The following is a 20,018-nucleotide window of genomic DNA, read 5'->3' on the forward strand; positions in this document are numbered from 1 at the left end:
GAGCCACACCAGCCAGGGCTCATATCTTATTTAATATTATGTTAGTTGAGGCTGGAAGTCTGGTCATGAGGTATGAGAATAAAAAGACAGAGGAATAAATGAAAGGGGAAAAATGAGAGCAAAAATTTCTCCAATTTTAAAAAAGCATCTAAATGGTCTCTAAAATAAATAGTTGGGATATATACTCTTAAAGGCAAAACCAACAACAAAAAGGAAATGCATTTGAAACAAGTAAAAAAACATATCTATTGATGGGTGGAGGAAAAAATGTGGTGTATATATACAATGAAATATTATTCAGTCATAAAAAGTGAAATATTGCCATTGCAACAACATGGAAGGACCTTGAGAGTATTATGGTAAGTGAAAAAAATTCAGACAAAGATAAATACCGTATGACCTCATTTATATGTGGAATCTATTAAAAAACAAACAAACATAGATACAGAGAACAAATAGGTGGTTGCCAGAGGTATCGAGGGTCATGTGGGGCACAGACAAATGGATAAAGGTGGTCAAAGCACATACTTCCAGTTATAAGACAAACAAGACCTACGATGTATGGTGACTATATTTAATAATACTGTGTTGTATATTTGAAAGTTGCTAAGAGGGCAGATCTTAGCAGTTCTCATCACAAGCAAAAGAAATTTGTTACTATGTGTGATGATGAATGGTAATTAGACTTACTGTGGTGGTCATGTCATAATATATACAAATATTAAATCATTATGTTGTACACCTGAAACTAAGATAATGTTACATGTCATTTATCTCAATTAAAAAAACATACCGCCAACCACATACCTATAAACAGCTACTTTTCCTGTTCCGAATGCACCCACAATTAAATCTAAAAAAGACAAAAACACAAAACACATGCACAACTTTTATAGAAACAATATAAGCTCATCATCATAAATAACACATAGCCCGGCCGGGGGTGCTCAGCGGTTGAGCGTCGACCTGGGATCCAGGCGATCGGGGTTCGATTCCCGGTCAGGGCACATGCCCGGGTTGCGGGCTCAATCAATGACTCTCTCATCATTGATGTTTTTATCTCTCTCTCTCCCTCTCCTTTCCTCTCTCTGAAATCAATAAAGATATATTTTAAAAAAATAATAATAAATAAATAAATAAATAGCACATAAAGCATCCTGAAATGCCGATTGCAGGATGTAAGCATAGCAAACTGCACCTTTCTTACCACATTTTAGAAAGGATATTGGAACTTCATGTAACTGTTCAATATGACACATGAACCAGTAAATCTCAAACCCTCTGGACTTAGGAAGGCCAGCTTTCTAGAAATGCTTGAGAAGCTAATTATAGCACAATCTCTCCCATCCTCTAGACTCAAGCCACATATCTTAAGAAAAGGAAAAGGGAAAAAGCATGTGTATAGTGCCTGCTGTGTACCAGGCTCTTAAACATAAGGTGTCTCCCCAAAATGTGTACACACATTTTGAAAAATTATAAAGGCAGCGTTTATTAAAATACATTTCATTTTCAAAATTGAGCTCTCAGCTGTTACAGTGTGTATACATTTTGGGGGACACCCTGTATATTGTTTGATTATTCCCCTACCAGCAACAACACTATGAGCCAAGTAGTATTACCAATAAAGTGGGACATTTGACTATCATCAGCACATAACCATTTGCTCTTTACAAATAAACACTTTTGGCAAAGTGATCACAGTATATGAAATAACTGGCATATCATTATAATGATCTCAATGACAACAGAGATAATAAATAATGCATATTGGACACTTGTTATAGGCTAGAAATTTTTCTAAATGATTTACCTTAACTGATTCCTAACAAGAAGTTAGGAAGTCTCTATTATTAGCACAATTTTGTGGATGAGTTAATGAAAACTTAAGGAGGCTAACCTATAAATTCACTAAGTTCACACAACTATGAAAGAGGTAGAGCTGGGTTATAGCATCCTGAGCAGTGGAGCAATCTTAGGCTGTCTGAAGGGTAATGCTCACGGTGAGCTCAGCAGCTGGCTAATATATAGACAGAACTCTGTTTTTCTTAATCTATTTTATAATGGTTATTTTTGGTGGATGCAATCAAACAAAAATAAAAATGACAATGGCTAAATATGCAGAATAAAATTTAGATGTAGAGGTGAGAACACTGGATGTGGTAGAAATAATGGCCACAGAGGAAAACTTATAATAGTTTAAACTATAATGGGTTAATTCTATAGAACAAAGGTAGAAATGAAAAAAGAAGGATGGGGGACTATATTTTACCTTTATATGGAAAAGTGATCAAGGAATTAAATTGAATTAATGGAGTTTGCACAGGAAGATGATTTAGTCACATTCCCTTGACACTCACCTTTCCGGGACATGGGAGCAGTGTCCTACTCACACAACCATGAGTCTCCTCTGGGGCACTTCTCTTGGTCAGGCCAAGATGGATGGGAACTGGACAATGACTAGGGACAATGGCTCTCACAGCTTCTTTACTCCTCAAGCAGGATGACTCTGAGGCATGTACTTCCTTGTCTCCCAGATTTCCCCAGCTAGATAGCGCCCTAGTTGCCCACAGTGTCAACCTTTTCATAATAATCTTTGATTACACACTTCCTTTCCACACCTCTCTTCCCTACTCCCTTAGCAGTTGTTTTCTTTGGATTATTTCTCAAATTGCTTCTTTTCTAATCCTTGTCTTAAAGTCTACTCTGGAAGAAGACAACTAAGACACAATAATTCTTGTTTAAAATGTTTGTTTTTTAAAAAACAGACTCAAACATCTTCAGGGTTAAAACCATGGTCAGAATGTCTCTTGTTTTATCAATACAGAATCCAGTTCAGAAAGTAACTCAGGACTGGACTCCAAAGCTCCATATTTTAAAAAAGGTGAGTGCTAATGTTCAAGTAAGTCAAATGAAGATCATCTAAAGATCTCTATATCTGTGAGATTAAAGAACACATTAAAAAAAAGGCTACAACTTGGACAACCATAGTTCATGGAATAAAATATTCTTTTCCAAGGGCTAAAATCTTTGAAGGCAGAAGCCAAAGTTTCTAAGTCTACCATTTTTAAAAATCCTATCAGAATGTCAACATTTTCAACTATTTTCACTTTTTTCCCCCCGTTATATTCATCCTTCCAGTGTATCAGTGCCTTTTTACTATGTCAGAGAAAAAAGCACTACTGATTTGAAGAAACATGAACTCTGTTCTTCCTGTGCAATCCTGGGCTCCAATATTTAGACAAGTGTAACACAGGTGGCCCTTGGCCTGATCCATATCTGTTGACCGGACACCAGACAGGGGAGTTCCATTATGAAAACTGATCAAGAGGAATTACACACCTTGTTTTTGCCTCCAAATTTTACATACCAAGATTAGACATTTTGAAAACAACATGAATTATAAGAATTGACTCTCTGGAAATGGCAAAGAAAACAGAACTGTAAGCTAGTCCAGGGCAGGAATCTTCAGGTTTGCGTATCACAAATACTTTATGGAACAGCATGGGTTGAAATAAAATAATCTTTGCATCCGCAATACCAGGCACAGAGCCAGAGTCAGAGCAGGGATTTATAAATGCCTGTGAAATAAGGGGGGGGGGGGCAAGTAGTACGAGATAATATTCCAAATGTGAGAGAGGTGAAGGAATGAGACAGTTAATGCTACAGATAATCCTGCTGGATGTTTGCATGTGCACTTGTAGGTATACGGACAGACACACACACACAAGCTCCAGATTCTAGAAAATTCGAGAAAGTAATATAGTGGATGCACCATGGTTAGATTGTTGTTATAGATGAGAAGTTAACAAACACCTTCCTAAGGGTCATGAGCAAGAGGCCTTTTTCTCTAGGAACGTTAGTTCCTGTGCCTTAGGGTGGGAATTTTCCTACTCCGGAAAAAGAAAATAACTGGCAAAATAGGCCACAATTTTCTTCATGAGAATGTGGCCACAGTTATTCAGAGGCCAAGAAAACAGTTATCTACCACAAAAGTATGTTTGTCTTTTGAGACACCACCTTGGTATTGTGCCTGCTGAAAAAGGCTAGAAGCATTTATGTTCAGAACCTCAAAATTCTCAGGTCTCCCTAGAGGAGGAGAACAATTCTGCTGATCTGTGTTCATAACCAGTTTGTCCTTCCAAAACATGTGATGGTTGTTTTGATAAGTAGTATGTAGTGTCCATATATATGTATTTAAACAATGTGCTATATGTATGTTCTATATACATATATTTATATTTGTGTATATACACAGGGTGGGGGTAAAAGTAGGTTTACAGTTGTTCATATCGAAAACAATACAATAATTAGTAAGTAATAATACAAGAATAAACTGTGTTTCCCATACTCACAACTGTAAACCTACTTTTGCTCCACCCTGTATGTATACACACATATATGTGTACATACACACATAAGCATATAATGTATAGGGACACACACACATATTTTTTTTGTTCAAATGAATTGTTTTATTTCCATCTTTAACACCAGCAGAGGGGTCCAAAACACACTGACTGTCATACATGGATGTAGTTTAAATGTAACAAAGAATGATTTGAACTATGTACATTGAGGAAGAGAAAGGAATTTCTTTTCATATCAACCTTTTCTTATTTTGTGGTTTCTGAATAGTAGAAACTAAACATACTCCCCCCCCCAATTTAATTCAGTATGAAGTAATACAACTTTTATGATCAACCATTTGTCTTTAAGCATAAACACATATACATATATACACACACAAACACCTACACACACAATTTTTTTAATCTTGCATCATCCTGTCATGTTTAGGAATTTAAATGGTAGTCGGAAAACAAAGAAATCTTCGTACTGATATTCAGATTCATAACTCTGCAAACTTTCTCCCTCACTTTGAAACAACAGGCCTTATACCATTACCTAATGTTCACTTTCTTATAGAAACTTCTTGAAGGCAGATTCTGAAAACAAACAAATTCAAAATGGTCCCTTTCTTTAAACAAAGACACTTACTCATTTTTTTCTTGAAGAAAAAACTGGCAACTAAAATTGTCCTCCCCCCTTAATCAAAAACTGTTCTTAAAATTCTGGAGTCCTTTTTTAGCACCTCACGTTCCCTGAGAAACAGTTTATTTTCCTTTCGGCTTTTGATGGAACAACTGAGTACTTTTAAGGATACAAAATGAGAACATTAGCATGAGTGCAGGATCAGTTGGCAAGAAAAAAATAACCCTAAGAATGTGAGGTCATAAGAGATGTATTACACCTCCATTGTGTATTTCATTTCTCCAAAACGGTTATTTTTAAATGACGAAGAAGAAAAGAGCTGGGCTTTTAAAGTGGCAGTTGGACCATGGAGTCCGATTTCATTAATCTATGCAGAAAAGCTTGGAGTTCTCTTTGAAAACATCGGCCTTGTTTTGAGTGTAGCTCGGACGTTTGGGATGTGGGCAGGGTGCCGGGAGGAGAGAATAATAAAAACTTCCTAGGAGAAGGGGGCGGCTGGGGGGAACAGCAGGAAGAGTGGTGACAGTATTAGATTAGAGAGTCACCAGCGTCATTTCCTGGAAACCACCGTGGCCACCCGAGCGCCTGCATTTCACAGTCATGAGCCACTTCCTCTGCTGCCTCCTTACTTCTCTCTTCTCACTTTCCCATCTTGGAGAAATACAGGGGTGGGCAAAAGTAGGTTTACAGCTGTGAGCACAAGAAACAGAGTTTATCCTTGTATTATTCATTAGTTATTGTATTGTTTTCCATACAGACAATTGTAAACCTACTTTTGCCCACCCTATATATGAATCCTTAGGTGAGTATTAAAAAACAAAAAAAAAAAAGAAATTCAAATGAAAGGAACAAGTAGGTATCATTTTGGGCCTTTCAAATTGGAAAAGATATAAAGATTAATACTAGGCACTGTTGGATAGAGAGCCAAGGACCAAGAACTTTTATGCTTTGTTGGTATGAGTAGGAACTGAGACAGTTTTTAAAAAACTTAATTAAATTTATTGGGGTAACATTGGTTAATATTATATAAATTTCAAGTGTATAATTCTATAATACATCATCCGTATATTGTGTTGTGTGCTCACCACCCAAAGTCCAGTCTCCTTCCATCAGCATATATTTGACCCCCTTGACCCTCTTCACCCTCCCCTCTTTCCCCCCTGGTATCTACCGTACTGTTATCTGTGTCGATGAGCGAAAGCAGTAATAAGAGGGAACTTTATATCATTACAGGCCTATCTCAAGAAACAAAAGAAATCCCAAGTAAACAAGCTAACATCACATCTCAGGTACTAGAAAAAGAACAAAAGCAACCCAAAGTCAGCAGAAGGAAGGAAATCATAAAAATTAGAGCAGAATTGAATGAAATAGAGAACAGAAAACTATACAAAAAATTAATACAACAAACAGCTGGTTCTTGAAAAGATTAATAACACTGACAAACCCCTGACTAAATTCACTAAGAAAAAAAGGGAAAAGACTCATATAAATAAAAGCAGAAACGAGAGAGGAGAAGTCACCAGAGACATCACATATACAAAGGAACATACTAGAATATTATGAAAGCCTATATGCCACCAAATTCAATAACCTAGAAGAAATAGGCAAGTTCCTAGAAATATGTAACCTTCCTAGACTAAATCATGAAGAATTGGAAAATCTAAATAGACTAATCAGCAGCTAGGAAATTGAAACAACCATCAAAAACCTCCCAAAAAGTAAAAGTCCAACCAGGTGGCTTCACCAGTAACTTTTACCAAATGTTCAAAGAAGATTTAAAACCTATCCTTCTCAAACTCTTCAAAAAAATTGAAGAAGAGGTGATACTTCCTAACACACTTTATGAGGCCAATATAACCCAGATGCCAAAACCTGGCAACAATAACACAAAAAAGAAAACTATAGACCCTTATCTCTGATGAATGCACATACAAAAATCCTAAATGAAACACTAGCATATCAAATACAACAATACCTCAAAAAATAATACATCACGATCAAGTGGGGTTCATTCCAGGGGCACAAGGATGGTTCAACAAAGCAAATAAATCAGTCAATGCAACACAGCACATTAACAAAAGAAAGGATAAAATTCATATGATTGTATCAATGGATGCAGAAAAAGCATTTGATAAGATACCACATCCATTTATGATTAAAACATTAAATAGGAATAGAAGGAAAGTACCTCAACATATATGATAAACCCTCAGCTAACATTGTACTCAATGGTGAAAAACTGAAAGCTTTTCCTCTAAAATCAAGAACAGGACAAGGTTGTCCACTCTCACCACTCTTATTCAACCTAGTTCTGGAAGTCCTAGCCAGAGCAATAGGGCAAGAGAAAGAAATAAAAGGCATCCAAATAGGGAAGGAAGAAGTAAAAGTGTCACTTCTTGCATATGACATGATTCTGTATATAGAAAACCCTAAAGACACTACTAAAAAACTATTAGAAACAATAAACAAATACAGTAAAGTTGCAGGATACAAAATCATTGTACAAAATTCCACTGCCTTCTAGTATACTAACAAAGAAATTTCAGAAAACAAATGAAAAAAACAATTCCTTTTGCAACGCAACCAAAAGAAAAAAATAGCTAGGAATAAACTTAACAAAGAAGGTGAAAGACTTATATACTGAAAACTACAAAACACTATTAAAAAGAGATTGAAAAGGATACAACAAAATGGAAAAATTTCCCATGTTCATGGATTGAAATAATCAACATAGTTAAAATGGCCATATTACCCAAAGCAATATACAGATTTAATGCAATCCCCATCAAAATATCAATGCCATTCTTTAAAGAATTAGAACAGAAAATCATCAGATTTGTATGGAACCACAAAAGACCTCGAGTAGCCAAAGCAATCCTGAGAAAAAAGAACAAATCCAGAGGTATCACACTACCTGACTCCAAATCATACTATAAAGCTACGATAATCATAACAGCATGGTATTGCCAGAAAAACAGACAAATGGAACAGAATTGAGAGCCCAGATATACAACCACATGTATATGAGCAGATAATTTTTGACAAAAGAGCCAGAAACACACAATGGGATAAAGAAAGTCTCTTCAATAAATGGTGCTGGGAAAATTGGAAATCCACATGCAAAAAAATGAAACTGGGTTACAGTTTGTCCCCAAGTACAAAAATTAACTCAAAATGGATCAAAAACCTAAATGTGAGATCCGAAACAATAAATTACATAGAAGAAAGCATAGGTACTGATCTTACGGACTTCGATTGTAGAGAACATTTTATGAACTTGACTCCAAAGGGAAGGGAAGTAAAGGTAAAAAATAAACGAATGGGACTGTATCAAACTAAAAAGCTTCTGCTCAGCAAAAGACACTGCCAACAAAACAAAGAGGCGGCCAACCAGGTGGGAGGTGGTCTTTGCAAGCAACAGCTCTGACAAACATTTAATTTCCAAAATACATAAAGAACTCATAAAACTCAACACCAAACATACAAACAACCCAATTTAAAAATGGGCAGAGGACCTGAACAGACACCTCTCCCGAGGAGACATACAAACAGCCAACAGGTATATGAAAAGACGTTCGACCTCACTGGCAATTAGGGAAATGCAAAACAAAACTACAATGAGATCCCACCTCACACCTGTTAGTGACGATTACCCCCAAAACGTGAAACATGTATTTGCAAGGATATATGCTCCTATGTTCCCTGCAGCATTATTCACGGTGCCAAGACATGAAAACAACCAAAGTGTCCTGCGATGGAGGACCGGATAAGGAAGATGCGGTGCATGTACACGATGGAACACCACTCAGCCATAAGAAACGACGAAATACAGCCACTTGCAACAACATGGACAAACCTTGAGAATATTATGCTAAGTGAAATAAGTCAGGCAGAAAAAGCTAAGAACCATATGATTTCACTCATGTGAAATATAAAACTGAAACTCATGGGCACAAACAGCAGTTGGTGGTTGCCAGAGGGAAGGGGGTGGGTAGGTGGAGGGTGAACAGGGCTGAATTATAGGGTGACGGAAGAAGATTTGACTTTGGGTGGTGGGCACACAATGCAATATACAGATCTATAACATAGAAATCCACCTCCATAAATTTAGTAAAATAAATAAATAAGCCTTATGGACAAAGTAGAACAGTTCCATCATCCAGCAATGTCCCCATGCAGCTTTGTAGTGAAGCCCGGCCCCATTCCCAGCCTTCACATATACTAATCTGTTTTCCAGAATGTCATGTAAATGGAGGCATACAGTACATAGCCTATTAGTTACGGCTTTTTTCACTCGGCTTTATGCATTTGCAATGCCTCCATGATGTTTCATGTGTAAGAAGTTCATTTGTTTTTATTACTTAGTAGTGTTCCACGCTGTGGCTGGCCCACAGCTTGCTTATCCATCTCTGGCTTAGGGACAGGAGTTGTTTCCAGTTTTTGGAAAGTCACTATAAACATTTGTCTACAGGCTTTTGTGTACCAACAAGCTGATTTTGATATGTAAATTGTCTCTTGTTGAATCTCTCTAACATCTTTGCAGCCCTCTTTTCAATGCAGTGTTTTTATTTCAAGTGGAAAATTACTGAATAGAGGGCAAAAAATTAGGAATTCTAAATTTCAGTTCACTTTGCCACTGGCTTCCTAATGACTTTGGACAAGTGGCCTTTCATTGCCAAATCTCTGGTGAAGTCCTTAAGGTTCTCTAGATGAGAGAGCCAAGACCCCAGTAGAATTGGATGGAGTCCCACGACTGAGCTTTCTCTGTTCTGATTTACAATCCAGGACTCTCCTTTGCCTCTTGAGTTAGCTTTGCTCCTGCAAGGTTTGGCTCTTCTCTTGCCACTTTCTGATGGGACAGCCACTTTCTGGCTCTTTCCTTGGCTTAACCAGACGTGGTGGCCTGCTCACTTCCAAGACTCAGCTGCCTGAGCTCATGGCTCACAGATTTCTGGCTCCTGTCTTGGCATTGTTGATGCTCAAAGCTCATAGCATTTCCTCTAGGCACTTCTCATCCAGGCTCCATCCCTGCTAAGGCCCTTCCCACGTGAATGAGGATTGTCAAGTACAGTTGTTTACCTGTACCCACCCCACCCATGGTCTGCTCACGTTTGCACAAGGATGATGGTAAGAGAAATGATGGGATTAAAGATATTGAGTTAAATGCTGAGGTTAAAGATGGTGTGTAAATATGGCACTGTTGGCCTGCAAGTGGGTTATGAAATTGGTTTAGTGTTTGGCACTGGAAAAAGAGTTCCTGTCCGTGGGAAGCAGGCATTTAGACAAGTCTCTTCGACAAATCTCCAGTTTGGCAAATGTGTTCATCTAAAAATAGACAGAGGCAGCCTTTCTTCCTTCCATTTTTATTGCAACATGCAAAATATTACTAAGAGGAAGGTTATGAGTTGAGGAAGAAATGTTTGAAAAAAATGCGTGATTTTATCCCAAAAGTAATAATCCTAACAATCTGTCTGAAATGCTTCCAAATGAACTCTGAAGGAAAACATTTATGAGTTGGAACATGATATTAGGTTGCAACATTCTAATTTACTCAGGGTTTATTTTCCTTAAAAAAAAAAAAAAAAAAAAATCCCACAAAAAATAAGAGTGAAATATCAAATCATGAGTCTGCCTTAAGAAAATTGTTTTTTATGCATTATTAGCATCCTGTGGCTGCAACAGTCATTTTTCCCTGTCCTATTGCCTGATGCTTACTTGTTGCAGTCCTTGTCACCGTATCCAAGGCATTTCACTTTGTCCTTGTCATGGCCACAGTTATAAAATGTGTGCTGTCCAATCAGTTGCTCAAAGTCTTGGAGCAAAATGTGTTTCTTTAGGACCAGTCACTTTGTAAGTGGCTGTCTACTGAGGATGATTGCACAGAAGATACCAGAAAAGCCTGATCTCTCACAAGACACTCCTCCCACACCCAGTCTGACAGATAAAATCCTGTGGTTTAAACCTCGTGGGACTTTATGAGTTGTTAAGTGTTATGGACTGAATTGTGTCTCCCCAAAGTGCATATGTTGAATCCCTAACCCCCTAGTACCTCAGAATGTGACTCTATTTGGAGTAGGACTTTAAAGAGGTAATTAAGTTAAAATGAGGTCTTTAGGGTGGGCTCTAATCTAATCTGACTGGTGTCCTTATGAGGAGATTAGGACAAAACCATGCCCAGAAGGAAGAGCATGGGAAGACGCAGAGAGAAGACAGTCATCTAGAGACCAGGGTGAGAGGCCTCGGAAGAAACCAACCTAGCCCGCACCTTGATCCTGGATTTGTAGCCTCCAGAGCTGAGAGAAAATAAGGTTCTGTTATTTGAGCCAACCAGTACGTGGTGCTTAATTATGGCAGCCCCAGCAAACTGATACACTAAGATAAAGGAGATCCTCAAATAATGTCATTTTGTTCAACATCGTTTCATTATAGCATTGATGAGATGCCATAAGACTTTAACTCTTGTCTGTAACAGCCTGTGGTAAAACTGGTGTTGCCCTTCACTGCAGTTCCAAGAACTTACTGAAAACATTAAGTGAGGACTTACCGGACAAAGTTATAGAGTTGCAAGGGAGGTAAGAGAAGCAGGGAAGACATTTAAGCAGTGGTTCCCTATACACTGGGCACCCCCATTCAGCAGCTCATCAAACACCCAGGAGCAGACACATCTCCTGCCCTCAGGCTCTGACTCTATAGGTCAGCTCTCTCTGGGAGCTTGTTAAAAATGCAGGCCAGGCCGCTGAGTCAGAGTCCCCGGGTGCCACCTACTTCCCTGGGTCACTTATATCCTGATGAGAATACGGATATTAGATCCTTCCTTGCTGCACATTTGAGAAAAGGAAATAAACAGTGTAAGCTTCTGCAGCTGGGGTGGAGGAGCCCTTGGGACAGAAAGAAGAGGAGCCAGGGATGAGAGGGGCGCATTCGCCTACTTCACCATCCAGCCGGCGGGCTGCTCTGCTGTTAGGGTTGGTCGTTTGTGGGAAAGCAGCTATTAATAATGTCATCACAGGAAAATGGCAGTAAGAAAATACAAAATGATGGCCACATAGGAAGAAAAGTATCATATGAAGAATGCTGGCAAATAGGAAGGACTCGAGAATTCTGCTGCTGTTAGTTATTTTGAAAATCTCCCCTTCCTCATCTCCGAGGGAACTTTAGACATAAACGACCCAAGTCATTGCCTTAAGGCACAGCCCTAAAAGTGGCACAAAGAGCCTAGACTACAGCATTAGAAACTGTCTCCAGTCTCTCTCTCCCACATCCATTTGGTGGTTGGTGTTAAGAAATAACATTTGCCTGTACAAAGTTCTTTAGAGCTTGCACTTCACCATCCCAACAATCCTGGGGGAAGGGAATGGTTCTGATGGCCTTATTCTTATGGCTGGAGAAGCTAAGGTTCAGAGATGTAAGTGGTATGTCCAAGGCTACAGGACTGATAAATAATGGGGGAAGAAATGAGAATATGGGCTCCCTGACTCGCAGTAGGGTGCTGTTTCTATCATGCTGACTAGTGGTTCTCCTGGTCCAGCAGTTTGAACAGCAATTGGCATTTAATTGCCCAGTGAATACAGAGCTGGGGTGAAGGGTTCGGCTTGTCAAGAATGAGTGCACCCCCTTGAGTGCTGCCTCCCATGATCCCAGGAAAGGGTGTCAAGTTTGAAAGGGCATCATCTCTACTTACATTTCCATTCTTAGTCTGCACACTAATAAAATAGTTTACTAGATTTATGTGGGGTTGGAAGATAGTGGTCAGGTAAAGAGAGAGGAGAGCAACAGTTTATAAGCCAAGGTGTGTGGCTTTGAGGAAACTGATTTAGTCATTCATTCATTCATTCATCCATTCATTCATTTACTCTCATTCATTCAACACATATTTACTAGGTGCCTTAGTGTCAGCCACTGCTTTAGGCACTAGGGATCTCACAGAGAGCAAAACCAAAGCCAGTGCTTGCAATCCACTAATAACATGTCCAGTATAATGGGGCAAAAGAGACATTTATCAAATGTATCATTTCAATCTGAGATGAGTGTTTTTAGAGGAAGGACAACAGTCAGGGAAAGCTTCCTGAGGAAATGACATTTGAACTGAGTTCCTAAATGGGAAGCGAACTCTGGGAAAACGCCCAGGGTATGCAAAGACGGAAGGGAAGCTTCAAGTGAATTACACTAAAATATGGCTTTTAAATTGTAGATTAATAAATTAAAATGACTTACAGAAAGAACATGCAGTAGGAAGTCAGAAATAATGTGGAGGTTCCAATGCCGGAAAACTTAGCCAACTCCTCCACACCCTCCTCTCCCTCCCCACATGGCAAGCAGCACATTTTTATTAACTATATTTTACAAGCAGGATCTAGCATAAATGTTATCCCACCATATTTACTGGTGCCTTGGGTTTCAGAAAGGAGTCAGCTTCTAGGACTGAGCATTTGGAAGGTAGTAGGTTCCAACTTAAACTGACTGACTTCCAGTTTCTGGTCCAGCATGCATGAAGCTTGGAAATTGCCACTCTGCCCTAACAAGTAAAAAGTTGAACAAACTGTAAAATCAACAACTCTTAGATCCAAAAGAGAAGTGAGGTCACAGGGTTAACGGCTGCTCCCCAAACTGAAGACACTGACAGGCAAATACAGAAAATCACACTTATCAGAGCAGCCATCTCCATGGGAACCAGTGCTGGGGTGGGAATCTGCGCTGTAATTGGCAAATATTGCTACAGGCTCAGTGTGGACAACTTTGAGAGTTAAAAACTCCAGGGGGATCAAGTCACCAGGGATGGGGGGCACACATTTGTGAGTTTTATTTCCTAGATCTCTACCAGGTTCTCACAGCGAATATCAGAAAAATTGCCTGGCAGGTGGAGCAGAAAAGGAACTGTTCTGAAATAATCCGGAGCACTGTGTTTGTTCTTTTCAACAAGGTCTGCCCTCAGGAGAAACTATTCAAACAGAGCCTAACCGACCTGGAGACGGGAAATATACACTCCTGCTCACTCTAGACATCCTGTCCCACCCGATGTTGGGGCAGGGTTACTGAGAAGCACTGGTGAAGTTCATAGTCCAGAGGGCAGGTTCCCGAAAGACTGAGACCTAACCATAGGACACTGAAACACTCTCCCTCCCCCAATATCTACAACCACATCACTCAAGGCCTATTGACAGCAGTTCCTTCCACCTAGTACATCATGCCAGGCTATTAAAAAATATTACAAGACATTCACAAAAATAAACCTAGACACAGACCTTACAATCTTCACAAAAATAACTGGCTTATCGATGTAAATGTAAAACACAGAACCCCAAAACTCCTAGAAGATAACATAGGGGAAAGGTTGTACCTTAGATGACCTTGGATATGGCAATGACTTTTTAGATGCAACACCAAAGGCATGATCCATGAAAAAAATAATTGATAAGTTGACTACATTAAAATATAAAATTTCTGCTCTGTGAAAGACAGTGTCAAGAGAATGAGAAGACAAGCCACAGACTAGGGGGAAATATTTGCAAAAAATACATCTGATAAAAGATGTTATCCAAAATATACAAATAACTCTTAACGTTCAAGAGCGAAGAAACAGCCCCATTAAAAATGGACCAAAGACCTTAACAGACACATCACCAAAGAGTATCTACAGATGTTAAATAAGCACATGAAAAGATGCTTCACATTGTAAGTCATCAGGGAAATGCAATTTAAAACAATAAGATGACACCTCACACCTATTAGGGTGGCCCCAAATCCAATATACTGACAGCACCAAATGCTGGTGGGGATGGAAACAACAGGAACTCTCATTCACTGCTTGTGGGAATGCAGATGGTACAGCCACTCTGGAAGGCAGCTGGATGGTTTCTTACGAACAAAACATGATCTTGCCACACAACCCAGCAATCTCACTCCTCTGTATTAACCCAAAGGAGTCAAAAATGTATGTCCACACAAAAAAACCTGCACATGGATGTCCACAGCAGCTTTATTCAAAATGGCCAAAAGTTGGAAGCAACGAAGATGTCCTTCAGTAGGTGAACGGGGATCAGTAAGCTGTGGTCCATCCAGACAATGGAATGTTATTCAGCACTAAAAGCAAGTGAGCTACCAAGCCATGAAAACAACATGGAAGAACTTCAAGTGCATATTACTAAGTGAAAGAAGCCAGTCTAAAAATGTATGTACTGTATAATTCCAGCTATATGCCATTCTGGAAAAGGCAGAACTATGACACAGTAAAAATTAAAAAAAAATCAAAAAAATCAGTGCTTGTCAGGGGTTATGGGGGAGAAGGGAACAAATAGGAATGAATGAACACACTCTGTATAATACTATAATGGTGGCTGCATGTCACTATGCATTTGTCCAGACCTATAAAATATACGACACCAACAACGAATCCTAATGTAGACTATGGGCTTTGGGTGATGATACGTGTCAATGCAGAATGAAGGTTCATCAACTGTAATAAATGTCCCACTCAGGCAGGGGATGCTGATAACAGGGAAGGCTTTACACGTGGGGGACTGGGGATATATGGGAACTCTCTGTACTTTTTGTTTCATTTTACTTTGAACCTAAAATTTCTCTAAATAATAAAGCCTATTAATAAAACTTAAACTGATAGATGACGTGTACCATATAAATGTAGTAGCCGTATGGTTTGATTTCTTTTATTTGGTGACATATTTACTACTTACAAGTGGGATGTGATTTGAATCTCTCAAGCACAAAATCTGAGGTTAAGTATTTATGAATGGTTTAATTTTATTTGTTAAGGTTTTATCTTAGAAGCTGTTCAGTTGTGTTTAAGTGAATTCTAACCTCATTTTTAAAGTCATTAATAACCAGCTTTGGGTATAAGACACTATTTTTCAATATTGACTGCCTCTTCAAAGTTAAGCCAGAAATTAAGCAGATGAAGGTTCTCACAGTTCTTCACACCAGAATAAACAAAACAGAAATATCTGTTTAGAGACATGATTCTCTAAACTCTGAGGCTGGAAAACACTTAAGGCTGGAAAAAAAAGGTCTTCATTTTATGTTATTGGACTTGAAAATGAGTGCTGTTAATGTCTGCAGTTGTGAATATAAACAGTCATTCTCAACCTGGATCTGTGAATTTCTGAATTGAAATAGAAAATCACATATCCAGAATTCCCCCTTGGAATGCTATCACAAAACAGAGGGTCAGTGTATTGATGCATAGCTGGGTAGTCGCAGGTGGACATGCCAGGCTCACCTCAGCTGTACACTCAGTGGTTGTATAACTCATCACACAAAGAGTCGCTGGAGCTTGAAATCAACCATGGTAGGACTATTTACCCTGTAGAAATCGGTAAATGCTACAGATGTGGGCTTTTGTTCCTCTGCAGAGCTGCTTGTTAAACATTTACCAATACATCTCTGAATATACAGATATGTTTCAAGGCTGAAGGCATAAACGGTGGGGCCTTTTGAGAAGTGTGCAGCATGGCCCCCAACTGTCTCCCTGAAGGATGGGAGGCAGGTCAGTTACCCACCAAATCTCATCCTCAGCAGCAGTTGAAGGTGACCTGAGGCTGTTTATCCCCAAACACCTTCGCCCTGCCCTGGCATTACTGTTGCACTCACCTGGTTCAGTGCACTACTCTCACCTGGGGTTCTTAGAATGGCTTTTGACCTCAAGTTTCTTTTTCATATGACTCATTCTGCTCATTGCTAAAGACAGAAGTTCTTAAAGAGTCATTTTGAAATATAAAACATTTTATTTTTCCATGATTTTCCTAACAAATTACCAATTATTTCACATGCTATTTAGCGTCCTTTATTACCTGTCCCAAATCTAACTTTCATTGACTCTCTTCATTTGTGCTCCCATCAATTTGGACCAAATCACTTCCAAAATTGCCTTTTCTTATCTCTGAGTCTTTGCTCATGCTGTGATCTTCTTCTGGAATGCCTTCTCCATATAACAACTTCATAATCATACTTATATCTTAAGACCCTGTTTAACCATTACTTCCCCATGAAGCTTTCTTTGAACATTTTAGCTACGAGGATTTTTTTCTTTTTAACTCATTCATTATTTTTTAACCTTAAAACTCTTCTCTTACACTGTCTTGTATTACAGTTAACTGTTGGATGCTTTATTTCCACCACTGCATTGTTTCTTAAAGGCATGAATTATGTCAAATTGTATCAATGGCATTTACAACTAATATTTAATGATTGTTACTAATTATGATTCACAGTGCCAACTGCTTTACACATATTATCAAACTTGACATCCATAACACCCCTTTAAAGGGGGAATATTATTAGGCACTGATATACTCACTTTACCAAAGAGGCCTGAGGCTTAAGGAGACTGAGTAGGGTTACACAGGCAGCCATCGTTACAGCTAGAATTTGGTCAGGCCCATGAGGCAAGATCTTTGTTTAATTCACTGCTGTATCCTCAAAATTTGAAAGAGTGCTAGGCACATGAAAGGCACTCAGTAAGTATTTGTTGAATAAATTAGTAAATTGTATTCCAAAGCACAATTTCTTCAGCATTATATAATCAGTAAATATTCTACTATCATCATTATCTTTAAAAATGAAGAAAATTGGTGGCTGTTCTCAACATTAACTAAATAGTATTGAAGTTGCCTAAAATGCAAAAATACTGATTTCTAAAATATAGGTTGAATACTAAAAATGTAATTTATTGATGCTTGAAATGTAGTCATAATATAAGAAAACATGGCAATCTGTAGAATTTAGTGCATTACAAGTCTTATCTTGACACCCTAGCAGCCATAAGAACCCCCGGTATCCAGATCTTGGTTTCTAGATACCATTCTTTAAAAAAAGGCTACAGGTCTTTGAAGACTGGTTGATTCCAGTGCTGGGCAGGGAAAATACAAGATGAGCCTGAAGTATCCTGTCATGTCAGAAAGTAAGGAAATGCTCATAAGAGAATGGAAATGTTAAAAGAACACAGGAACCAACTGGAATTCCCACTGGCCAGATATAGGACAATTTAAGAACAAAAATAAATAGAGTAATGGATTATACTTCATGAAATAAATATCCATGACTCCATAAAGATATAACAAATTGAATAAATAAATAGACAGATGAGACATCTTTTTCTTATATTAGAAATGCAATTAATAAATGTAGAATGGCCTGGCCGGCACAGCTTAGTGGTTGAGCATCGACCTAGGATCCAGGAGATCATGGTTCGATTCCCGGTCAGGGCGCATGCCTGGGTTGAGGGCTTGATCCCCATTAGGGGAGTGCAGGAGGCAGCCGATCATTGGTGTTTCTATCTCTCTCCCTCTCCCTTCCTCTCTCTGAAATCAATATAAATAAATAAATAAATAAATAAATAAATAAATAAATAATAAATAAATAAATAAATAAGGAACAATGGAAATAGAAAATTGCAATTAAGCACTAATAGTTGTTGCAATGGATGCTAAGATCAGTGGGAAAAGGTATAATGAGAAAAAACAGATGTTTGCATAGTCTTATAGTATCTCTCTAAAGATACTTATTATTACTAAGGGGAAAATAGTAATGCTACAATGGGAAACCTGGCTGATATCAAAGTGCAAAAGGGCAGTAAACATGCACTTCCAGCTATTGATGCCCAGAGAAAGGCAGAGCGTCAGTTGTGTGGTATTCTTGCCAAAAATACATAATTCGGATATAATCATAAGCAAATATCAGACAAATCTAAATTCAGGGACATGCTTCAAAATGTCTAGCCATACTCTTCAAAGTGTCAAAGTCAAGACAGCAAAGAAAGATCAAGGGACTGTCACAGATTGAAGGAGACTAAGAAGACCAAATGCAGTGAGATCCTGGATTAAGTTCTGGACTAGAAAAGGAACACGAGCAGGACAGATGATGAAATTCTATAAGCATTTCTAATAGGTCCATACATTAGCTAATAGTTAAGTGTCCTATGGTTATATAATGTGTTAATATTAGGGGGACCTGGCAGAGGGTTTATGGGACTCTACTCTTTTTGCAACTTTTCTGTCAAAGTTATTTTCTAGAAAAAGTTAAGAAAAAAGTCTTATATGTTTCATTAAATCTCCACTCCCCCCTTCCCCAAGATAGAGCCTTAATAATCTATCCAATATTACAGAGAAATCTGGGGAGGCAGTAAGTTTAGATCTTGGATTACAGAATCAAAGTTTAGAGTTTAAAGAGACCCCTGGAGAAGTATCCCATACATACACATCACTTTCAGGTGAAAAGAGTAAGGCTCCGAGAGGCTGAGTTACAAAAGTCACACTGTCTTGGGCGAAATGGATCTAGAGCCTATCTTTCATCTCTCCATTTTTACTTCTCTTTATGATACTGCTGGACTCAAGTCCAAGAACTCCTTCGGTTGACTTAATTTATTCAATTTAATCTAAATTTATAAGGTATTTTTACAAGAAATGAAGGGGTCATTGGGGAGAAAAAGGGACATTTGTAATACTTTAAACAAAAATAAAAATTATAAAAAAAAAGAAAAGAAATGTGTGTTCTAATTTCTAATGTGTTTATAATGAAATTATGAAAATTTGCTCAAGAAGAACATAATGTTTTGCTTTTCATAAAAACTTGGGTAGCAGTTTGAGAAATTAAAATAAACTTTGACTGTAAGATTTGAACTTTGTTCAACTAAACTTCACATCAATTCGAGGAGCTCAAGGTTTGATGAAAATGAATTATTCTCTTTGGTTATAGCCACCTTTTTATTTCTTCTCGTGTGCAGCTTCTCTCTTGCTGGGTTGTTTGCGTACACACACACACACACAGCACTTATTAAAACAGAAAACGGGTCATTTATTACATTTGGTATAACTGTCTGAGATGGTTTCATGATATCATCATGGGCTATTAGGCCTGAACAAGACAATGATAGTCTTGGCATTTGGCCCATGTTTTCCTCCGGTTTTTATTGCCTGTATGATTTCTGCTCCTCAACAAAACCAGCACTGCCCCTCCTCCACCCTCCAATGTCTGAACTGTGCATCCAGCAGATGGCCTTGTTATACAATCATGTT

At 38.4% G+C, this 20,018-nt stretch overlaps 1 protein-coding gene across 1 annotated transcript in view; it reads right to left on the reverse strand.

Moving 5' to 3' along the window:
* Positions 1-20,018, reverse strand: part of ITGA8 (integrin subunit alpha 8) — a 171,239-nt gene that overhangs the window by 79,103 nt on the left and 72,118 nt on the right. The window contains exon 14 of the mRNA XM_081117581.1: positions 808-853. Coding sequence (XP_080973707.1) covers positions 808-853 — 46 coding nt within the window. The remainder of the gene's footprint in view (positions 1-807; positions 854-20,018) is intronic.

This window comes from Miniopterus schreibersii, assembly GCF_964146895.1.
Source record: "Miniopterus schreibersii genome assembly, chromosome: 1".
In the NCBI taxonomy this organism is placed as follows: Eukaryota; Metazoa; Chordata; class Mammalia; order Chiroptera; family Miniopteridae; genus Miniopterus; species Miniopterus schreibersii.